This window comes from Rhinatrema bivittatum, chromosome 1, assembly GCF_901001135.1.
Source record: "Rhinatrema bivittatum chromosome 1, aRhiBiv1.1, whole genome shotgun sequence".
In the NCBI taxonomy this organism is placed as follows: Eukaryota; Metazoa; Chordata; class Amphibia; order Gymnophiona; family Rhinatrematidae; genus Rhinatrema; species Rhinatrema bivittatum.
The window spans coordinates 796713127-796737394 of NC_042615.1; the positions used below are offsets into that span (position 1 = coordinate 796713127).

General features: G+C 42.4%; 1 protein-coding gene across 1 annotated transcript in view; it reads right to left on the reverse strand.

The window, feature by feature from the left end:
• The window catches only part of PIK3C3 (phosphatidylinositol 3-kinase catalytic subunit type 3), a 498179-nt gene that overhangs the window by 97477 nt on the left and 376434 nt on the right, over positions 1–24268 (reverse strand). Inside the window, 1 exon segment of the mRNA XM_029581010.1 lies at positions 20246–20336. Within this exon segment, the coding sequence (XP_029436870.1) occupies positions 20246–20336 (91 nt within the window).

A 24268-nucleotide genomic window follows, 5' to 3' on the forward strand; every position in this document is an offset into this window, starting at 1 on the left:
GACTGCACCTTGAATACTGTGTACAATTCTGGTCGCCGCAGCTCAAAAAAGATATAGTTGTGATGGAGAAGGTACAGAGAAGGGCGACCAAAATGATAAAGGGAATGGAACAGCTCCCTTAATGAGAAAAGCCTAAAGAGGGTTGGACTTTTTAGTTTGGAGAAGAGACGGCTGAGGGGGGATATGATAGAGGTGTTTAAAATCACGAGAGGTCTAGATAAGGTTAATGTGAATCAGTTACTTACTCTTTCGGATAATAGAAAGGCTAGGGGGCACTCCATGAAGTTAGCATGTGGCACATTTAAAACTAATCGGAGAAAGTTCTTTTTCACTCAACGCACAATTAAACACTGGAATTTGTTGCCAGAGGATGTGGTTAGTGCAATTAGTGTAGCTGTGTTTAAAAAAGGATGGGATATGTTCTTGAAGGAGAAGTCCATTACTTGCTATTAAATAAAGTTGACTTAGAAAATAGCCACTGCTATTACTAGCAACAGTAGCATGAAATAGACTTAGTTTTTGGGTACTTGCCAGGTTCTTATGGCCTGGTTCTTATGACCCTTGGTCTGACCCAGTATGGCATGTTCTTATGTTCTTTCCTTAAGATTCAGCCAGTGCTTGCATAGTTCATGAAGCTACAATGTCAGAACCCTTGGATGGATCCCCAATCTTGAAGTACAACTCCCAGAATCTCTTCCTATAGCTGCTCTCTGTGAGGAATAGCCTATCCTGAATTGCAGCCTTTACTATGTGTCATACTCTATGCTTACCTCTGAGTTTAATGAAGCATACATTGCCTGAGCCACCCAGTTAGAAAGGGTGGCAAATACAAAAAGTACTATTTCTTGGGCCACTGAAGTTACTGATGTTCTCTCAAAAGATAGCAGGTAAACATCTGGGTCATCTGTGGGTACCAACATGTTTAGGAAAACCTGTGCCAGCACAGCCATAGGTCTGCCACTTCTGGATAACTGCTCCAGCAGATGGAGTTGGAATTACAATTGCTGTGCAGAAAACAGTTCATTTATGCAGCCTCTTGGTTCAATTTTGGGAATGGTGTAGCAAATCCACTATTACTACTTGGCATTTCTATAGGTACTCGACATACGCAGTGCTATACAACCAATACATAAGAAAGAATCCCTTCTCAATAGAGTTTACAATTTAATCAAAACAAACATGCATGGCAAAAGAGACTTGGGAGTTTCATATAGCAAGACAATGGTTTAAATTAGTTGAGGCTGAAAATGGAAAATCAGGCTTAAGATTTAAAAGCAGTCTCAAAAAGGTGGGTTTTTAGGTGGGATTTAAACAAGGCGAGAAAGGGAGCATGATGCATTAGCTCAGGAAATCTATTCCAAGCACATGATGCAGCCAGGCGGAAAACACGGAATTGGTAATTGGTGGTAGAGGAGAAGGACAGAGATAAGAGTGACTTGTGTGATGAGCGGAGTGCATGAGGAGAGCTGCAGAGAAAGAAGAGAGGAGAGGTAGTGAAGGCTCTTGTAGATGGAGTAAGAGGAGCTTGAACTGTATGTGGGAGCAGATAAGGAGCCAATGCAGCCAATGCAGCGACTTCAGATGAGGGGTTATATGGGTGTAGTGACTTTGGAAAGATAAGCTGAGTTTATGACAGATTATAGTGGAGAGAAATGGCTTGCTGTGAGAAGCAGGTTACAATAGTCTAAGTGGGAGGAGATGAGAGAGTGGATAAGGGTTCTGGTAGTGTGTTCAGAAAGGAAGGGATGGTTTTGGTGATCTTATTGACAAAGAAAGTAAAAAAAAAAAAAAAAAAAGACATCTCATACATAACACACACAAATTGTTAGTGCTCTTCCCTTCCTCCTTCCCTCTCCAGTCAGGAGGCATCATATACTGCTCCTGAGCAGCATATGTGGGAGCCTGGTAAGATGAGGCTAGCTCAGTCCAATCACACTAGAGAACAATCCAAGCTGGCATTATTTACAATTTTAGCTAGCAACAAAAAACAACTTCAGAGAAAAGAAAAAAGGAACAAAAAAATGCCAGCTTTGCTTCAGAACAGCAAAATGTTTACCTTGGGAAATAGGTTCATGCTCTGGAACAGATGCTCAGACTCACCTCTGTAATCATTTTGGCTTCTAGGCCTCCAAGGCAGCATTTTAAGCTGCTGCAGCAGCTCCTTAATGAGGAAAGAGCAAGCACCTGTTTCAATCAGCCATATTTTTCAGGCTTTATTCCTCTGGTGTTACAAATTGATGCTGGAAGGTTGGAAAACCTTGTCAGGAATCTGACACACAAAGTGTCTATAGAAATGGCTTATAATTCTCACTATTCCATTACAAGGGTGGGGACATTGAAAGAAGGAGAGGGAGTAAGGCGAGGAGAGTGCATGTGTAGGGAAAAAAAATGAAAGGAGGGCACACATGAGAAAAGGAGGAAAAGAAAGAACGCATTAGGGTAAGGCCAGGACAGGTATTGCGAGTGAGAGGAAGGGGAAAGAAGGCTTCTGTAGATGGTGAGGGGAGACTGAGGGTTGAGGATGGGATGAGATGGTAAGATGAAGGTCTGAGAAAGATTAGATAGAAGCCCTGAGAGCAGGTGACAGCAGCCAACCTGGCTTGGATGCACAAAAGAGGATTAAAGGAGGCAGCTGGTCTGATCCTGGCCCTATTGGGGCATCGGAAAGGGAGGTCTTGCCTGACCTACGTAGGAAGACGAGAAAGCTGACCTACTGTTGCTGCTACTGCTCTGCGGCTTCAGCAAGAAGGGGAGGGAGCTGGGTGTAGGATAACACGAGATAATGGAGAGTGGGGAAGTAGAGATACGGGGGGGGGGGGGGGGGATGAAGAGTTGTGATGGTTCAGGAAAAAAAAGGTCAGGGATGCAGGGCAGTCTCTGGGAACTCTTCCTGTATCGCCTGTTTTCCATGTTGAGCACAGCAAAATATTAGTGATTAGACAGAAACGCTCTACTTGGCTTCATTATTTAAGTCTTACTATGAAGTAGTCCTGAAATGTTTCCCCTTCCTTTTTAATTCATCACCATGATTTATATTAAGTTATATGATCAATTTACCTTAATAATTATTGAAATGAGAAAATGTTTATGTATACCTTTATTATACACGCTAGCATGTGATATATTTATGATAAAACTGGTTCAGTGGAAATATGATCCATTAAGGCGTAACCGGGATGTAAGATTAGTTTTTAAATTGATCAAACTTTCAAGACTGTTTTGTTAAGTGTATAGAATATTAAAAAATTAAAATGAATCAGTCTATTTGAAAACTAGAAAAATATTTACAAAATCAATGTCATTGTGGTCTTAGGTGAAGCAACAGATCTTTGTTTGGGCTATTAGGTTTGTAAAAGTTCATAGGTTCATAGTTTGCTCACAGACACATAACCTGAATCCACAACACAATACAGGATTTAGGTTTTTTTTCTATTTGCAAACTTAAGTACAAAACCCATATGCTTCCAGTTCATCAAGATCTTCCGGCGTTTCACAACTTTGTTTGTCACATTTTCATATGAAAATCCCCTGAGGAAGGAGCTTTTGATCTGAAACAAGGCCTTGTTGGGACAAAGAAAGACACTCCGATAAGTCCTGGAAAATTTTCTTTCTATGTAGTTTCAGTTGATATTCAACATCTGAACAATCAATGACTTTGGCGTTTGTAGAGCGGGTTAGGCGAAAGACAATTGTTAAAGTCATAAAATTGTGGAGACGACGTATAGACATAGACATGGATGACTGACTGCAAAGTTTTTTCAGAGGAAAGATGCATAAAAATTACTTTAAATTAAAAGAATGAAGTTGAATACACGCTACAGCATAGATATAGAAAAAAAATATCAGGCAGGAGGAGGTTGGTTAATGATTATATTGCATACACCACTGGATGTAGTGATATAGAAAATTGTATGAAACCTTCCTTAAAATTTTTTTTTGTTTTATGATTGCTATTAGTAGATCATTTCAAAAATATTCCCCTGTCTCAGAACATAGTAATATGGTACTGATGGCAGAAAAAGAGCAAATGGTCCATCTATTCTGCCCAGCAAGGTTCCTCCATGCAGGATACCCCATACTTCTGTTAAGGGTGGTAACTGCCACTCTGTGCAGTTTACCCCAACTTTTATACATCAACAAAGCAACATTTTTAATGGGTGAGGAGCCTTTTTGAAAATTCAGACAACGCTGCTTGACAGAGAAGCAGTTCTGTGCTTTTTCCCTTATGTCTGCATATCAGTACCCCAGATTGTAAAAGTCAGGGTCTGTGTTGGTTGCCCTCTGAATCTAATTCCCCTTTTCCCCCCATTCCATCAAAGCACAGAGGGGTAGATTTTAAAAGGGTTACGCGCATAAGGTACGCACGTAACCCTTTTAAAACGCTCCTGTGCGCGCCAAGCCTATTTTGCATAGGCTCGGCGGCATGTGCAAGCCCCGGGACGCGCGGAAGTCCCAGGGCTTCGTTAGGGGGGCGTGTTGGGTGGGCGGCGCGACGTTCGGGGCATTCCTGGGGCGTGTCGGGGGGGCTTGGTGCCGGCACGGGGGCGTTCCGGGGGCACGGCCGAGGTCTTCGGAACAGCCCCCGGGTCGGGAGATGGCGTGCCAGCAGCCCGCCTGCGCGCATGTTATAAAATCCAGGGTCGGCGCTCGCAAGGGGGTGCACACTTGTGCATGCCGAGCCCTAGGGGAGCCCCGATGGCTTTCCCTGTTCCCTCCGAGACCGCTCCAAAATCGGAGCAGCCTCAGAGGAAACTTTCCTTCTGTCCCCTCCCTACCTTCCCCTCCCTTCCCCTACCTAACCCGCCCCCCAGCCCTACCTAAATCCCCCCATACCTTTATTTTGGAAGTTGCGCCTGCCTTTGGGACATACACTAGTCCCAGGGCTTGCGCGCATCACTGGGCCTATGCAAAATAGGCTCAGCGCACGTAGGGCCCCATACTGTCCTAAAGTTAGCCAGCTATGTCTAATTAGCTAACTTTAGGACAGCTCTACGGCCCGACCAGAGCTAGTCGCATAAGTTAAGTGGCTAACCTCGAATATCGGAATTAGCCGTTAACTTATATGGTTAACTCTGCTCCTCCCTGGAACACCCTCTTTTTAACCGGCTAAATTTAGCCAGATAAGGGCTAAATATAACCATTTCAGCCATTTAGACGAATAACTATTACGTTATCCATCTAAACAGCTTCTTAAAATGCACTTCCCTTTGTCATTCTAGTCCAACTTTCCTGTTTATTCAGAAAATTACTTACAAATCAAGCTTTTATGCCTTTTCTAAAGGATAAGAAATCCAGTTCTAGACGCAAATCATTTGCGAGACTATTCCACAACCTGGGTGCAAATGCTGAAAGAACACACTCTGAGGTATGTTTTAGTTTCAATGGAACTGATAACTTCTATTGGGATGACTGAAGCTGAGGATTTGGCCTCTACTTGTTCGATTTATCTTAAGATAGCATCATCCCATGTACATTTTTAAAAATTAAAATACTAATTTTAAATAAAATTCTGGCTTTGACTGAGAGCCAGTGTAAACCTTTCAAAACCTGATTGGCAGTGTTTCTAGCCCTCAGCCCTGCAAAAACTCTGGCAGCTGCATTTTCGACTACCTGAAGTTATTTTAAGATTCTTTGTGGCAAATCAGCCAAGAGTGCAATGCATTAGTCAATTTATGGCAAAAGAAGAGCTACTGCTAATTTTACCAAATCTGGAGCTCAAAATAAGGCTAAAGTTAATGAATTAACTTAAAAATATTAAATGTAGATCTTGTTATTGATGTAACTTGATTCAGCAAAGTTAGTTTAGAATCTAATATGAATCCTGGGCTCTTTGCTGTATGAAACATTTATAAATCCGAATTGCAATTTTCAATCACCACTTACTGTACTATACCACTCAAGTAAGATTCAAAACAATGCAACACAATATCACACACTCAACCACCTTCAAATGATCAAGTAACACCGAATGACTTACAATGCTAAACATGGAAGACAGATCTAATAAGACCAGTAATGCACTTCCACCTTGATCAATTTGGTGCTGTAGATCATCCAAGAGAGAAATTAGCAATGTCTCAGTGCCTTGGCAAGAATGGAAACCTAAGTGATAATTATCAAAGTTTTCTCTCATATATAAAATGTAGTAACTGAATCGAGACTGCCTTCTCTATCAGCTTAACAATATAAAACAGATTAGAAATTGGTCTATAATTCTCTTTCTACGGGGGTTGAATGATTTATTTTTCCAAGGGGTGGATAAAGTAATTAAATAATTAAAGGAAAATCCTTTTATGAAGAAAATCTCTAATAAGGTGGGAGCACTGAGAAGAGAGGATCACCTTTCCCGTGGCTGAAAAGAATCGGTAAGTACTGCTTGGGGAAATTTTTGTAATTTAAAAGTATTGAGGAGAAGTAAACTATTGTGGTATATTATTTACTGTGTTTATGTGTCTGTATTAAATAGGTATTCAGAAAGGCAGGCAAAAAACAGAAGTTTGTGTGTTTGTATTTCCCACTCCTCCCACCTCCACACACCTACCCCTAGCTCATCATTTAATTTATAGGCAGGTGACACTTTCACACTAAAAAAAAAAAAAAAAAAAAAAAAGTAAATATATAAATAAATAATAATTTTCAAAAAATCTGCCTTTTAACAAATTCAGATATTCCCCACACCTTGTCAAGAGATTAATTATTCCCTTGTATGTAACTACCAGATATAAAGTGAATATACTAATACATTTAAAGGACCCTAATTGTATGCAGTAAATAATATACCACAATAGTACTCCTATAGCAACCTAAAATTTAATTAGGAACTGAACAAATTTAAGATGAAGGCAGCAGTCCAGCAGCAAGAGGGGGGCCTCTCAGTCTTCTGCATCAAGGGTCACATGTATGATTTTTTACTTGCCGGTGAGAAACAGGTGCAAAGAGCTCCTGTCTCTCAGAGAACAAATTCGATCTCTAGAGGCTAGAGTGGCAGACCTGGAGGAGCTGAGGCAGACAGAGAGGTATATAGATGAGACCTTCAGGGACATAGTAGCCAACTACCAACTTCAGACTGGCAGCCCTGGTGCTGCCTTGGAGGAAGAAGGTCGCATGACTGGAAAGCATCAACCTGGTGCAGCAGAAAATGATCCTGTAGCAAGGACTTGCTCTCCAGGTGATGCATTGTCCTCTCGCACCGAGGATGTGACTCCCAGAGCTATTGACCAGGAGGGAAGGGTTAAGTCAGCCATCTTAGCTGGTGATTCGATTATTAGAAATGTAGTCAGCTGGTAGGCATGAAGATCACCTCATAACATGCCTACCTGGTGCGAAGATGGTGGACCCCATGCGTCACTCAGATAGGAATTTAGACAGTGCTGGGGAGGAGCCGGCTGTCATGGTACAAGTGGGCAACAAAGACACAGGAAAATGTGGAAGGGAGGTTCAGGAAGCCAAATGTAGGCTCTTAGGTAGAAAGATGAAATCCAGAATCTCCAAGGTAGCATTCTCTGAAATGCTCCCTGTTCCATGTGCAGATCCCCCAGAGGTAGGCAGAGCTCTGGAGTCTCAATACGAGGATAAGACGATGGTGCAAGGAAGAAGGAATCAGTTTTGTAAGGAACTAGGTAACCTTTTCGGGAAAGGGGTCTTTTCCAAAGGGATGGACTCCACTTTAACCAGGGTGGAAGCAGACTGCTGGCGCTAACCTTTTAAAAAGGAGATAGAGCAGCTTTTAAACTAAATCAAAGGGGAAAGCCTATAGTTGCTCAGCAGCGCATGGTTCGGAGGGAGGTATCTTCAAAGGATTCTAATGAAGCATTCGAGTTAGGGAACCCCAACAGAGAGATTCCAAAATAAGAAAAGTAGTCCAAGTATCTATAATTAAAAAAATTACCTGACATAAAAGTTTCCAATTTATCCCTGTCAACTGAAGAGAAGAATGTTAATACAACAAAAAACACACTTTGAAATGTTTGTATGCTAATGCCAGAAGTCTAAGAAGTAAGACTGAAGAATTAGAGTGTATAGCAGTGAATGATGACATAGACTTAATTGGCATCTCAGAGACATGGTGAAAAGAGTTTAACCAGTGGGATAGTGCTATATCAGGGACAAATTATATCACAATTACAAAGAAGAGCATCTTGGTGGCAGGGTGGCGCTTTATGTCCGGGATAGCATAGAGTCCAAAAGGATAAAGATTCTGCATCAAAATAAATACACAATCAAATCTTTATGGGTAGAAATCCCTTGCATGTTGGGGAAGAGTATAGTGATAGGAGTATACTACTGTCTACGGACAGTGAAATGCTAAGAGAAATTAGGGAAGCTAACCAAATTGGTTGTGCAGTAATAATGGGAGATTTCTATTACCCGGGAACCCTGGTGCAGGTAAAAGAGTTCAATTCCATTCAACAGTTAAAGTTATTTTATTGTTGAGAGTCACAACTTTTTCAATACGGCAACTCCATTCATGGTAATAGTAAATAGTTTAAAGTCCCACGACACGGTCCCGTGTTTCACGGTGGCTGCATCGGGAGGGACCAGATCACATTTTAATCTGCAATATAACAAAGTATATAAGTAATGGAACACAGAGGCTGCTAAACGAAATATATAGTGACAATCACATACCTTTAAACATAACCTCAGGAGCGCAACCGCCCTCAAACTTTGACAGCCATTTAAAGAACAAAATGGCGCGAAAGAGGAGCTCTCGCGAGATGCTGTTACTAAGAGGACAACACATGTGAAACAAATGACATATTAATAGCACATTCAATAAAATAAATGCCATTCTATATCTTTATTGAGACCTTTAGGAGAAACTGTGTCAAGAGTGAAGATCCATCGTTGCTCCCTCCGTCCAAGTATACCGGTGAAATCGCCACCCCGAATGGGGCGCGAGACCACCTCTAACACTAGGAAGGAGAGAGCAGCGATGGAATGACCAGCCTGGAGCCAATGAGTAACTAAAGGCTCGTCTATTCTGGAAGACCTGATGTTGGAGCAGTGTTCAATAATGCGTGTTTTGATCATCCGTGAGGTCTTACCAATATATAGCAGTGAGCAGGGACATTTTTTTTTTAATTTTATTTTTATTGAAATTTCAATTCAAATTACATTGAAAAACATTCTCACAGAAAAAAAAAGAAATAAACAAGTATTTGCCCTTCATAATTACATCCCCAAAGAAAAACCATCCAGTTATATTAAAGGCAATATGGGGGGGAAACACATATTAAGCGGATAAACTGATTTGATAAGATATTTCCTTTAACTGTATCACCGTGTATGCTCCAGGTTACATTAACAAACACCACTTGGATTATTCAGGAGTGCGAGTCTAGGTAAACGCGCAATTGTTCCGGCTCTGAAAAAATATATCTATCATTATGAAACACTAAAATGCATCTACAGGGGAACCTTAAATAAAATTTGGCTCCCCGAGATATAACTTCACCCTTCATCATCAAGAAACTTTTTCTTTTCTCCTGCATTCTCTTAGTTATATCTGGGAACATCCTTATTTGTTGACCATAAAATAACAAAGGCTGCTTGCGAAAGGAGAGTCTTAAGATATTGTCTCTGTCTGACTGTTGTACAAAGGTCACCATCAGTGTAGCTCTGGAATCTATTTTGCATTCAAATGACTTTTCCAATATCTCAGTGAGGTTATCAGGGGAAATATTATGATTTTCCAATTTTTGTGAATTTTTCTCCTCTTCTTCCCGGTAAGTAGAATATTTTAGAAATCGATGGTAATAATGTCTCTGAGAGACCCAAAATATTTGTAAAATAACTCTTAAGCAAATCTTTCAATGTCATCCATCTAGTTCTGGGGAAATTAAGTAATCTTAGATTGTTTCTTCTTAAATCATTTTCTATTAGATCCATTTTTCTCAACATCATATTCTCAGATTTAATCAGGTTCACTTGAACCTCCTTTACTTTATTTATTTCAGTTTCTGCCTTTTTCACTGAGCTTTCCACCAATTGAATCTTACTGTCCAGCCTATATGTATTTTCCAGATTCTGTTTTACAGCATTTGTTAAATCATTAATAGCACTGTTCATATTCTTTAGCACCTTCCAGACCTCTTCTAAGGTGATCTTATCAGGAGTTTCCAATACCGGATTCAAAATTACACGTACCTCAGACTCTTTTTCTCCCTTCTCCAAGGAACCAGCCTCACCAGTTACCAAACGTTGAGCCTCCTCTTGCTTACCCTTGGAGCCTGAACTCGACAGGCTCACCGAAGACGACGGCTGCATTCCGTCTCCTCTCGGGGTTTCGCAAGCCATTAAGGCAGCTGGTATCGGAGGCATTAACGAAGGCTGTTGTCCCGGTCCCTCGATTTCAGAGGGCTTGTATTGGAAGGCTGGTACTATCGGTGCGCCGAGGCTGAGGGATGTCTCCTCGGCCATGGCGTCTGGCGACCGCTCTCCGCCATTAACGCCGGCGGCTCCTCCCTCCGGCCTCTGGGGCATATTCCCAAAAGCTTCGTCAATCCGTGGTTGGCGATTCGGAGTAGAAGTAAGATTTTCACGGATTCGCACCTTCCTTTTAGTGTGAGGCATCGAAGCAAAAATATTATTCAAGGAATTTAAGAATATTAGAAGGGCTACAAAGCGTTCACCACAGAGCCGAGTTGCTTTAGGTACTCAAGGTGTGGCAGCCATCTTGTTCCCCCCCAGCAGGGACATTTAACAACGTAAATAACTCCCCTGGAAGTGCAGTCTGACTGGGAGTACAATTTGAATACACGTCTTGTCCTAGGATGTATAAATTCTGTCAGTGGCTCCGTATGACTGCACATTGCACAATGGCCACAGGGTTTATGCTGACCAGGCGGACGTGAGTGATGCGAAGGAGATTGCAACGCTGTATGTACAAGTCTGTCCCGTAAATTAGTACCTCTTCTAAACGTGAAGCGTAAGGGACCATGGAACAAATCTGTAAGGGATAAAGCTGACCAGTGCTGTTTTATCATCCTTACTACAGTTTTCCCTACAATAGAAAAAGGGAGGATGCAATTATGGGTAATATCATCAGGGGCTGTTGGAGATGTAAAAAGCCATTCCCGGTGCGTGTATAAAGCACGTTTAAATGCCTTTTTAATTACCCTTGGTGGATAACCCCTTTCTGCAAAACGGGTAGACATACTCTGGGCTTGGTAAAGAAATTCCGTGCGAGTGGAACAAAGGCGACGGAGTCTTAAAAATTGCCCCGTGGGTATGTTATCTCGAAGTGCCCTGGGATGACAGCTGTGATAAGAGAGCAAGGTGATTCGGTCAGTCTTCTTACGGAACAGAGTGGTCTCAAAATGGTCCTCTACCCAAGCGATAGAGATGTCTAAAAAAGCTATATGGGTGGGGTGAATACAGAAGTTGAATTGAATGTGAGAATTAAGGGAATTGACCCAATCGAGGAACATAAAAAACTGAATGTCAGAACCTGTCCAAATGATAAAGACATCATCTATATAGCGTAGCCATACATGGATGAATTGAGACCAGTCTGAGGGATAAATGTGTGATGTTTCATAATCGTCCATGTATAGACACGCTAGGCTGGGGCCATCGTGGCCCCCATTGCGGTCCCTTTAATCTGTTGGTATATGATATCCTGAAATTGAAAAAAAAATTTTGTCAGTGCTATTTCTGAGACTTGAACAAGAAAGGATGTAGTGACCCTGTGTGGTAATGGGCGTGTATTCAAAAATTTCTCAACAACTATGAGAGCCTCGCTTTGCGGAATGTTGGAATAGAGTGCAACCACATCCAAGGTGATTAAAAACGTAATGGGCTAAGTGAGTTCTAGTTGTGACAGAATGGACATAAAATGGGAAGAATCCCTCACATAGGATCTGATCTGAGGTACCAATGGTTTGAGAAAAATATCCACAAATTGGGACAAGGGTTCAAGCAAGGATCCAATGCCGGATACAATGGGACGGCCCGGGGGCCGAACCAAGGATTTATGGACCTTTGGAAGGGTATAAAATAAAGGCATGATGGGATGAGTGGTAATCAAAAATTTAGCTTCTTTACTGGTTATAATGTGGGCATCTAAGGCCACCTGTGTCTTGGACTGATTTAATCAATACTCAAAAACGCCTCACAAGGGCGGAGTTGCACTCTGCCACACTGACTGAATATTGCCGGGTTCGCCGGATTCCTAGAGGGCTCCGCATCCAGAAAGAGCCGAGGTTGCATACTGACAACACTGCGTTCGTGAGTCGGTGGAATCAGATACTTAACAAGTGCTCTCTGGACCTTATGGTCCTGATTATTGAGACCAACAGAGAACTTCTCGATCTTTTGCGGGTCGAAGTAGCACAGAAATTAGACCTCATTAAACAATCCTGCTCGATTGAACTGTTTGACCAGCAGTTGGGAGAATTTCAAGATAACTTACAGAAATTCAGGTCTGACCTAAAAACGGTCAAGTTCAGTAAATTCCAGCGGGACGAAGCCGATTATAAAACAGGGTACGTTTACAAATGGATGGCACAGAAACCCACAAAGAAAGTGACTTTTGCAGACAGTTCCTCCTCTGGAGATTCATCCGGAGAGGATTTTCGCTCCCAACGTACCCGCGGTCAAGTTCGTCGCGCTCGTGGTGCCTCTACCGCTTTAGACTCCACGCACCCCGTTCTTTCTCAGCGGACCTGCACGTCTATACCAGCCGACTCCTCTCTAACTTTACCGGCACCATCCTCCTCTCGCTATTCCTCTATAGCGGCGTCTTTTTTAGACTCTGGCCAGCCACAACCGAAGCAGGATTCTCGACAACTTCGACCGCGAGGGGTCACCCCTTTACAGAACAGCTCGCAGAACTGCTCATCCCGTCCACCCCGGACCCAGGCGGACCTGTGGCAGTGACGGAGGAAACTGTATTTAACCTCTCATCCCGTCGTTTATCTCCCTCTGAGCTTCACTTATTACATAGGGGACTATCTTTTGTCCCCACGAATAAAGGGGATCCTTTTGACCTTCAAATACACTTGCACCGGTTTTTTCGGAGATTGAAACTTAAGCTGTTTTTTGAGGATTTTCCATCAACCTCCGATATGTCGGTGGTGCACATGAAGTCCAAATGGACCCCTCCGGGGGTAGGTGACGTGACCCTGGGTGCTTTTGAACGCCTTGTGTGTAAAGATGTCTCTGTGATTTGTTCACAAAAACAATATGTTAGATATAATCTTTCTAAAGATGAGGCCCGAGCCCTTGGGGACTTGACCAGGGACCCGTCCATTGTAATAAAACCAGCCGACAAGGGGGGTGGAATAGTGGTTCAAGATAGAATAGACTATGAGGCCGAGGCTTTAAGACAGCTTGGTGATACTTCTTTTTACATTCCGTTACCTCTTGACCCGACTGAATCATTGCTTCAGGACATTAAACACCTTGTCCAGTTGGCCTTAGATGCCCACATTATAACCAGTAAAGAAGCTAAATTTTTGATTACCACTCATCCCATCATGCCTTTATTTTATACCCTTCCAAAGGTCCATAAATCCTTGGTTCGGCCCCCGGGCCGTCCCATTGTATCCGGCATTGGATCCTCGCTGGAACCCTTGTCCCAATTCGTGGATATTTTTCTCAAACCATTGGTAGCTCAGATCAGATCCTATGTGAGGGATTCTTCCCATTTTATGTCCATTCTGTCACAACTAGAACTCACTCAGCCCATTACGTTTTTAATCACCTTGGATGTGGTTGCACTCTATTCCAACATTCCGCAAAGCGAGGCTCTCATAGTTGTTGAGAAATTTTTGAATACACGCCCATTACCACACAGGGTCACTACATCCTTTCTTGTTCAACTCGCAGAAATAGCACTGACAAAAAATATATTTCAATTTCAGGATATCATATACCAACAGATTAAAGGGACCGCAATGGGGGCCACGAGGCCCCCAGCCTAGCCTGTCTATACATGGACGATTATGAAACATCACACATTTATCCCTCAGACTGGTCTCAATTCATCCATGTATGGCTACGCTATATAGATGATGTCTTTATCATTTGGACAGGTTCTGACATTCAGTTTTTTATGTTCCTCGATTGGGTCAATTCCCTTAATTCTCACATTCAATTCAACTTCTGTATTCACCCCACCCATATAGCTTTTTTAGACATCTCTATCGCTTGGGTAGAGGACCATTTTGAGACCACTCTGTTCCGTAAGAAGACTGACCGGAACACCTTGCTCTCCTATCACAGCTGTCATCCCAGGGCACTTCGAGATAACATACCCACGGGCCAATTTTTAAGACTCCGTCGCCTTTGTTCCACTCGCACGGAATTTCTTTACCAAGCCCAGAGTATGTCTACCCGTTTTGCAGAAAGGGGTTATCCACCAAGGGTAATTAAAAAGACATTTAAACGTGCTTTATACACGCACCGGGAATGGCTTTTTACATCTCCAACAGCCCCTGATGATATTACCCATAATTGCATCCTCCCTTTTTCTATTGTAGGGAAAACTGTAGTAAGGATGATAAAACAGCACTGGTCAGCTTTATCCCTTACAGATTTGTTCCATGGTCCCTTACGCTTCACGTTTAGAAGAGGTACTAATTTACGGGACAGACTTGTACATACAGCGTTGCAATCTCCTTCTGATCACTCACGTCCGCCTGGTCAGCATAAACCCTGTGGCCGTTGTGCAATGTGCAGTCATACGGAGCCACTGACAGAATTTATACATCCTAGGACAAGACGTGTGTTCAAATTGTACTCCCAGTCAGACTGCACTTCCAGGGGAGTTATTTACGTTGTTAAATGTCCCTGCTCACTGCTATATATTGGTAAGACCTCACGGATGATCAAAACACGCATTATTGAACACTGCTCCAACATCATGTCTTCCAGAATAGACGAGCCTTTAGTTACTCATTGGCTCCAGGCCGGTCATTCCATCGCTGCTCTCTCCTTCCTAGTGTTAGAGGTGGTCTCGCGCCCCATTCGGGGTGGCGATTTCGCCGGTATACTTGGACGGAGGGAGCAACGATGGATCTTCACTCTTGACACAGTTTCTCCTAAAGGTCTCAATAAAGATATAGAATGGCATTTATTTTATTGAATGTGCTATTAATATGTCATTTGTTTCACATGTGTTGTCCTCTTAGTAACAGCATCTCGCGAGAGCTCCTCTTTCATGCCTTTTTGTTCTTTAAATGGCTGTCAAAGTTTGAGGGCGGTTGCACTCCTGAGGTTATGTTTAAAGGTATGTGATTGTCACTATATATTTCGTTTAGCAGCCTCTGTGTTCCATTACTTATATATGTTGTTATATTGCAGATTAAAATGTGATCTGGTCCCTCCCGATGCAGCCACCGCGAAACACGGGACTGTGTCGGGGGACTTTAAACTATTTACTATTACCATGAATGGAGTTGCCGTATTGAAAAAGTTGTGACTCTCAACAATAAAATAACTTTAACTGTTGAATGGAATTGAACTCTTTTACCTGCACCAGTGTTCCCGAGTACTTGCTTATGTGCAAGGTTTGCTTCTGTGGATTATCAGATTTCTATTACCCCAATATTGACTGGGTAAGTGAAACATCAAGACATGCTAGCGCGATAAAGTTCCTGGATGGAATAAATGACAGTTTTATTTAGAAACTGTTCAGGAACCAACAAGAGAGGGAGCAATTTTAGATCTAATTCTCAATGGAGCGCAGGATTTGGCGAGAGAGGTAACGGTGGTGGGGCTGCTTGGCAATAATGATCATAATATGATCAAATTTGAATTAATAACTGGAAGGGGAATAGTAAGTAAATCCACTGCTCTAGCACTAAACTTTCAAAAGGGAAAATTTGATAAAATGAGAAAAATAGTTAAAAAATAAAATAAAATAAAAATTGAAAGGTGCAGCTACAAAGGTAAAAAGTATGCACCATGCAAGGACATTGTTAAAAAATAGCATCCTAGAAGCACAGTCCATATGTATTCCTTGCATTAAGAAAAGTGGAAGGAAGATCAAATGATTGCCAGCATGGCTAAAAAGTGAGGTTAAAGAGGCTATTTTAGCCAAAACATCTTCATTCAAAAATTGGAAAAATGATCTCAGAAGAAAATAGGATTAAGCATAAAAATTGGCAAGTTAAATGTAAGACATTGATAAGACAGGCTAAGAGAGAATTTGAAAAGAATTTGGCCATAGAGGCAAAATCTCGCAATAAAAACTTTTAAAATATATCCGAAGCGGAAAGCCTACGAGAGAGTCAACTGCACCATTAGATGATCGAGGGGTTAAAGGGGAACTTAGGGAAGATAAGGCCATCGCTGAAAGATTAAACAATTTCTTTGCTTCAGTATTTACTGAAGAGGATGTTGGGGAGATACCTGTTCCAGAGATGGTTTTCAAGGGTGATGATTTAAATCACCCAAATCACAGTAAACCTGGAAGATGTGGTAGTCCATCCCTTTCTAGATGAAGGGGAGGATCATGTGGTTGGAATTCAGACTTCTTAAATTCAGGATTGATCTCAGGTCTCCAGATTTCTTGGGGATGAGGAAATAGCAGAAATAGAAATTCTGGCCATGGAGATGAGGAAGAACCATTTCTATTACTGACCACTCTAGGATAGAGGCTACCTTCCAATGGAACTGCATCGAAAGGGAGAGATCCAGTTTGAAGGCTGAGCGATGGGGAAGCATGGGAAGTTGGAAGAAAAGCAAGGGGTATCCAAACTCCACAATTTTAAGAAGTCAACAACCTTTGGTAATCTTGCACAATTCCTCTGGGTAGTAATGGATTATCCTACCTATCAGAGAATAGTTGCTGGGTCTGAAGGCTGGCAAAAATTTAGCCCAGGCTTGGGTTGCTCTACTTTAGATTGACATGCTGTTGAGCATGAGTAGGAAGTTGCTGTTGCTGCTGAAGAAGTAAGGATGGAATCCAGTTTCACAGGAATTGCTGGAAAGTGTATCTCTGGAAATAAGGTCTTTTGAAAGGATAGAATGAATGCCTTGCAGAAGACTGCTGTTACAATTCCACGGACAGGGAATGCTACTGTTTCTCTCAGCTTATCTCTGAAAAGGTTATCAACAAGGCAGGGCGCATGTGCTAACTTTTCGTCGCACAGAATACTAGTTCTCAAATAGGCCATGCAGTGAGCTGCAATGGAGTTCAATGAGGATTGTGAAGTGGTATAAAATGTCTTGTAAGTAGATTGAAGATGATGGCATATACATTCTTTGGCATCCAATAGTAGCTGAGGGTATGCAATTCCACCATCACTGGCTGGAAAAAAAAAGACTTCAGTTTTTTTAATACAGTTATGTAAGTACTGGACCACGTAGAATTTATGAACAGTGATCTGTGCATTAAGTATGGAACTTTAAACATCATTTTGTCAAAATTGTCTAATAACCTGGGATCTTTCCCTTGCCGTGTATTTGAATATTTTCTTGTTTTTTTTAAGTTGATTCTATTACTACTGATTGATGAGTAATTGTACTATTCTGAAGCTTGGGGATTTTTGAATTCTGTACTTTAGGTCAAGTTTCCTTGCTACTGGGGATCAGTACATGTGATTTTCCCACATTTTCATTTATAAATCTTGCAGGATATGATGACCGAATTAGCTGCTGGATCCACTGGAGCTTCCAGAACCTGGAGGAAGCCCAAGATGTCTACATGAGTCTCTTTGCCCTTATGCACACTTACTCCAAGGGCTTTTCCTGATTTGCTCAAAACGGAGTAGGAAAGGTCTTCCGGGGGAGATGAGTGTTCTGGAGGGAGGTCGGAAGGAATTCTCATTGATCCCTCTCTGGAGCCTAGAAGTGATGGAATACTGATCCAGGACATCAATGATGAAGCTGAAGACCAAGTAGGGATCCTTGGTCTCCTTATAGGAGGGAGCTCCTGGTGCATAACCTCAGGGATGCTAGAGACCACTGCACACAAATACTGTGGGCTAGAAGCACCTTGTGGGAAGCTCTGAAAGAGATTCCACATGTATTGTGGATTCTGGAACTCCCTTTCGTGCAAGTAATGATGATATCTTGAAAGGAAAGTTTGTATTGTAACCTCTTTATCCTTAGCCACCAAGAGGTATAGAAATCTTTCACTAGTTCCACAACTTGGTCAAGAGGCTGACGTGCCCTATAACTTGGTGTACATAATGGAAAATCTTCTGAAACTAGAATGGCGTGTTGGATGTCTTCTGGACTTTGATGTCCTGGAGATCAGTTAGAAATAAGAGGCACCAAAGAGCAAATAGGATCTGGTGTTTCTAGATGCAGTCCCTGTGACAGCAATTTTGTTGGCGAGAGTGCTCTAGTAACTGGGGGTGGACGGGGGATCATGTCCCGTTCTGCTCCTTTGAAGACCTTGTCTACCAGTATATAGCTGCGAAGAAAGATTTACAGTACAATATATCAATGTGTCCAATGGTTTAATGGGAAAAGCATTGAAGATAGATGCTCTGGGGCTTGATATGCGGTGAGATCTTTTGCATTGATGGCATCAGGGCCTTATGATTTGATAGTGTCAATATAGCCTTCATGGCACCAATTAAGTCTTGGCAAAAAAACAGAAGGGACTACCTTACACCGTGGAAAAACTTTTATTAGAAAAGCCCAAGTTTTTCCACGGTGTAAGTTTTTCCACGGTGTAAGGTAGTCCCTTCTGTTTTTTTGCCTTGGCTACGTGGGACCACCTTCCGGTTTGTTTCATTGGACCAATTAAGTCTTGTGCATCAATGGCACTGAAGGCATCGATGGGGCTCTGTACACCGACAGTGCCCATGGAGCCTTGTGCGTCAATGGCACCAATGCACTCCACCTTTGTGCTTTTTTGGCACTCGATGTTCCGGTGGTTTTGCAGAGTGGCATCTCCTTTTCTTTGATGGCAACTATGTTTACTTGACCCTGAGAATTTGGTCTGTTCTGCCTTCAGGGGAGATATATTAGAGGAGCTGGTGCTCAAGTGAGGCAGGCAAGGTTGTAGTTTGGGAAGAGGACCAACTGTGAATTCTCCAAGATTTATGAAATTCCTCCATTTTCTAGGCCCTGGACATTTGTAATCACGGGGACATCCATCAACAACTGTAATAACTAGCTTGGTCATAGTCTGGACACAGGCAGTGTTAACAGAGTTTGAATCCATCTGTCATGGTGATTTTCCTTCCACAAATAGTCTTTAAACCCACTTACAGTGGCTTTATTTTTTATAAACATTCTGATAAAATATATATTTTTTTTTTTATAAAGGTAGCATTGAAACGTGCTGTTAGGGAGCTGCTGAGACAGTGAGGGAAGTTTAAAGATAAAAGTTTTGAAGATTTCATAAGAAAAAGAGAGAGAAAATGTACATGTCCTTGCTAGTGATCAGACAAAAAATGTTGGAGGGAGCTCATGAGGCAATGCCCGAATGGGAATTCCTACACAAAAGCTCTACTAGTTATGAAAAAGAGGTAGGTTCGGTGCTGCTGGATGATGTTACCCCTTCTCCATGTTATCTCTATTTCAGCCCTGGTTATCAATGGAAAACCTTTGAAATGTTATGGAACATAACAAAAGTTATGGAACATAACAAATGTTAACATAACATATGGAAATGACAGACAGTACTAGTAAGTTTAATTTGGCAACGCATGTAAAACTGTCATGATAATAAAGTTATCTGAATCTGTAAAAAGAAATATTAAGGAAAAAATCATATTTTAAATTAGGACAAACGACTATATGTTGATGTAAAATTATGTTATGCTAGAGATGAATGAAAATGGCATTTAGTTAAATTGTATTTTGGACTGTGATTCACAAAATACAATTAAGGATTAAGATCATTAAGACGATTTGAAAACATGAAAATGTTAATATTATTGGAGCAATACTGTATATCACAACTGTATTCCAAACATGTCAGATGTTCATTTCTTACATTTTTATACTGTAATCAAAATCAGACTGGAGCGCTTGAGCTTCACCAATTTGCGGCAGCGAGTGCCTTGAAACGGTGAGTTCAAAAAGAGAATCTATCTAGGCTCACTTCAAAATGAAATATTCTATTTCACAGGACTTTATTAACCTTGATACCCCATGTTGGTTAGAAAAATCAATTAATATAAGGTTACTGGTTTTATAAGACATTCTATATGCCCACATAATTAGGTTTCAAATTGAGCCATTTGTTTAGGGATCTTAAGCTTCTTGTACTTGGTAAGTTTATGCTGTAACTTTCTCTACTTGTTTATCTGCTCCACATAAATTATCCAGTTACCTTTTTGACAGTCTTGTCTGGCTCCAGAGCAATATCTGGGATGTTGGCATCCACCATAAGGGAGAACAAGTTTAGAATCAAATTGGAATACCTAAGAAAATAGGAATACATAAATACATCAACACACATTAGTTTTGCTAGATATCTTTTAATCTGGCTCAAACTCTATATGTTCACAAATGACAATGATATAGCATTGCTTAATTAAAAAACCTGCAACAAACAGGGTGTTCAGGTCACTGAACACTCAGATCTAAAATTCAATGTAGTAACATTGTGGCCTATGTACTAAAAGCCTGTTAAATTAACATGTGTACTAATTAGCTAACACATTAATTAATGTGCTATGAATAAAGTCCTAACTCAGGAGAAAATGTGTGCTGTTTAGCGCATATACGAATGCTTTAAATTTTAACATGCTCACATAATGGTATAGTATATTGATTGTCTTATTAGCATGCTATGAACTATGGCTCCTTTACAAGGAGCTAAATCTAATGTTAAGAACATGCCATACTGGGTCAGAGCAAGGGTCCATCAAGCCCAGCATCCTGTCTCCAACAGTGGTCAATCCAGGCCATAAGAACCTGACAAGTACCCAAAAACTAAGTCTATTCCATGTTACTGTTGCTAGTAATAGCAGTGGCTATTTTCTAAGTCAATTAATAGCAGGTAATGGACTTCTCCAAGAACTTATCCAATCCTCTTTTAAACACAGCTATACTAACTGCACTAACCACATCCTCTGGCAACAAATTCCAGAGTTTAATTGTGCGTTGAGTAAAAAAGAACTTTCTCTGATTAGTTTTAAATGTGCTACATGCTAACTTCATGGAGTGTAGCTACTCTGGTCATACATCCTGACCTTTTCCTGAACAAGTTTCCACATCACAATCTGGATACACTTTTTGCACTAGATCAGCTGATAACCTACTCCTCACGCCCACCACCAACATATACAAATCAGACCATGTACCAGCTGTGGGGAATTTGCTTACAAAGCCTCCTCCAGTACTGAAGTGAACTGTCATATATATTAGTAGGATTACACAAATCATGACCTTTCATTAGGAAACAGTAACCTCACTGGAGATAGATTTATTCTTGGGACAGAAAATTAACCCACAACACCATTAGTGATAGCACAGTTGCTTACTTGTAACAGGTGCTCTCCTAGAACAGCAGGATGATGTTAGTCCTTACACATGGGTGACATCATTGGATGGAGCCTGGCATGGAAAATTTATGTCAAAGTTTTTAGAAACTTTGACTGGCACACTGAGCATGCCCTGTGTGCCAATCCCTCTTCAGTCCTGTATCACAGAATTAAGAAAAAATAAAATAATAAACATAGGAGAAACCCAACTCCACGGGATGGTGGGCAGGTTTCGTGAGGACTGACGCAAAAATTTCCTGGTGGAGAACAGAGGGTCCGATGTACTGGCTGAGATACTGAAGGGACTCATGGTGATCCTTCAACGGAGCCACCGCATCTCTCACCTTATCCCAATATAGGTTCTCACCAGTACAGGGCAGGTCCGTAAGCTTCTCTTGGATGTCTGGTCGAAGATTAGAGGCTCGAAGCCACACCATCCTACAGGTGTCAATGCCTGCTGCCGCTACCCTAGCTGCTGTCTCAAACACATTGTAGATGGACCGCACCTCGTGCTTTCCACATTCCAAGCCCTGCTGGTGACTGTCAAAAAGGCAGTCCTGCTGCTGCTGGGGGAGGCACTCAGACAACTCCTGAACCTACTTCCAAAGGTTCCGAGTATACTGGGTCATGCACAGCTGGTAGGGAGCGATACAGGTGATCAACATTGCACCCTGGAACACTTTCCTATCTAAGGCATCCAATGACCTATGCTCCCGACCCAGGGGCACAGATGCATGAGTGTGGGAATGCTTGGCTTTCTTGAAGGCCGACTCGACCACTACTGATTGATGTGGGAGCTGATGCCTCTCAAACCCAAAGCCCGCTGTACTAAACAGATCACACCTGTTTTCCGATTTACTGGAGGAACAGATATGGAGTGCTCACAGATCTGAAGGAGGAACTCCTTAATTATATCATGGACAGGAACAGCCACCACCTCCTTTGGGGCATCGACAAACTGAGGACCTCCAGCATCTTAGGTCAGGCACTTTCCGCTTCTGCCATGGCCTGGACAAAGCCCGCAAAGGTCAGATCCTTCATTGTGGACCAGCGCCTCCTCCTCAGGAGGGGACAGGTTCGAAAGCAGGTCCTCCGAGCCATCAGAGGAAGACTCAGAGGTATCATCCCCCCCACGGGTCATCCTCCTCATTAAAGTCCCCTGGAGATCCCCATGGTGGGCCCCTGTCCAGACCTCTCAGTTTGGGCACCAATAGCACCAAGGCCACTGAAAGACCAGGAAACACCAGATGTGGTACCAAGAACTCCGACGGTGCCATGGGCTGCAACAACTCAGCTTCCTCCTCAGAACCCACAATTTGAATCGCCCCAGATAGAGGAAGCACTGATGGCAGATGGGGTATTGATCAACCCCTGGGCACTGGCAGCTGCTGCATTATCAAGACACCCAGGAGGACATCATGGCGCTCCAGCAGAGGTTCTAACATTGCAGGTGCTGCTCCAGCACTGGTGGGGGCATCGGTGAAGCCGGTGGCTCGATGCCCTGGAGGGCTCGGATTATCACCAGTTGCACTCTACAGACCAGCTCCTCCTGAAAATCCGCCGAAGCAGAATGGATGAAGGAGGAGGAGGAGAAGATGCACCATAACTCCCTTGGAGCCCTGAGGAGATCGGTACCCTGCTCTGGTATTGGTGGGAAACGCCTGGGACTCCAGAGTTTGATGGAGGTCAATGCCTCCTCTCCGCGGGGTTGCTTTGGGAGCATCATGGCAGCCACTGGTGCCGACCCAAGCCTGACACCATGTGACAATGGCGACCGGTGTCAATGCTTGCAGGACTTCCCTCTGTGTTTGGCCTGTTCTTTGCGTGGGGCCGATGAAGATGGAAACGATACTGACATCCTGGAGTGCAACGACATCGACGATGGCCTATCCCGGCACCTCTCTCCTGAGAGGGCCCCGATGGAGGACTGGGCACTGAAGGTTCCGTGTCCACTGATTCCCCAGGGCCTATAGGCATTGATGCCTCCAACACTGGAGTCGATACATCAGATTGTTTGGACCTGAAAAGTTTCTTCATCTAATCTAGATGAGCACGACGGCCCTTCTGGGTCATTTGATCGCAAAACCGACACCCACAGACATCGTGCAATGCCCCCATACAGAGCAAACAGACCATGTGCGGATCCATGATAGACCTGGTCCGTGAGCACTGGGGGCATCGGTGAAAACTGGACAATGCCATAAAAAGAGCCGGCGAGCAGTCGATAATCGGCAGGAGTGACACAGCCAGGAATCAACCGCAAGGAAGGAGAAAATTTTACCATGCTGCCCTACTGACTGGGAAGAAGAGGGACCCCGGCGCAGGAAGTTGGTAATCTACAGGGAAAAAGAATGAAAGATACAATGAAAATACGATGAAAAGAGCAGAGCTCCACAACTGCAAAATGAAAGTTCCACGGAAAAATTGAGACTGAATGGGGACCCCGCATGGACACGTGGATAGTGGCATGCTAAGCATGCTCAGTGTGCCAATCAAAGTTTCTAGAAACTTTAATATAACTTTTCCATACCGGGCTCCACCCATGTGTGAGGACTACCATCCTGCTTGTCCTAGGAGAAAGATATTTATCTTCACAGTTTATGAAAGTTCATGTTTTTTTTTTTCTCATATATTGAGTACAAAACAAAGGCCAATATTGAAAATCCTGGAAAATGGAAAACCTATCCAGCTAAAGTTAGCTGGATAAGCTATCTGGGATATTCAGATTCACATTTTGTGTTTGGAAGCTGCGGATGATAAGTCATTAAATAAACGTCCCACTAAATATCTCAATGTTATCCAGTGAACTGTAGCCAGATAACTTTAAACGTAATTGAATATTTTTGGTTAGATGTAAAGTTATCTAG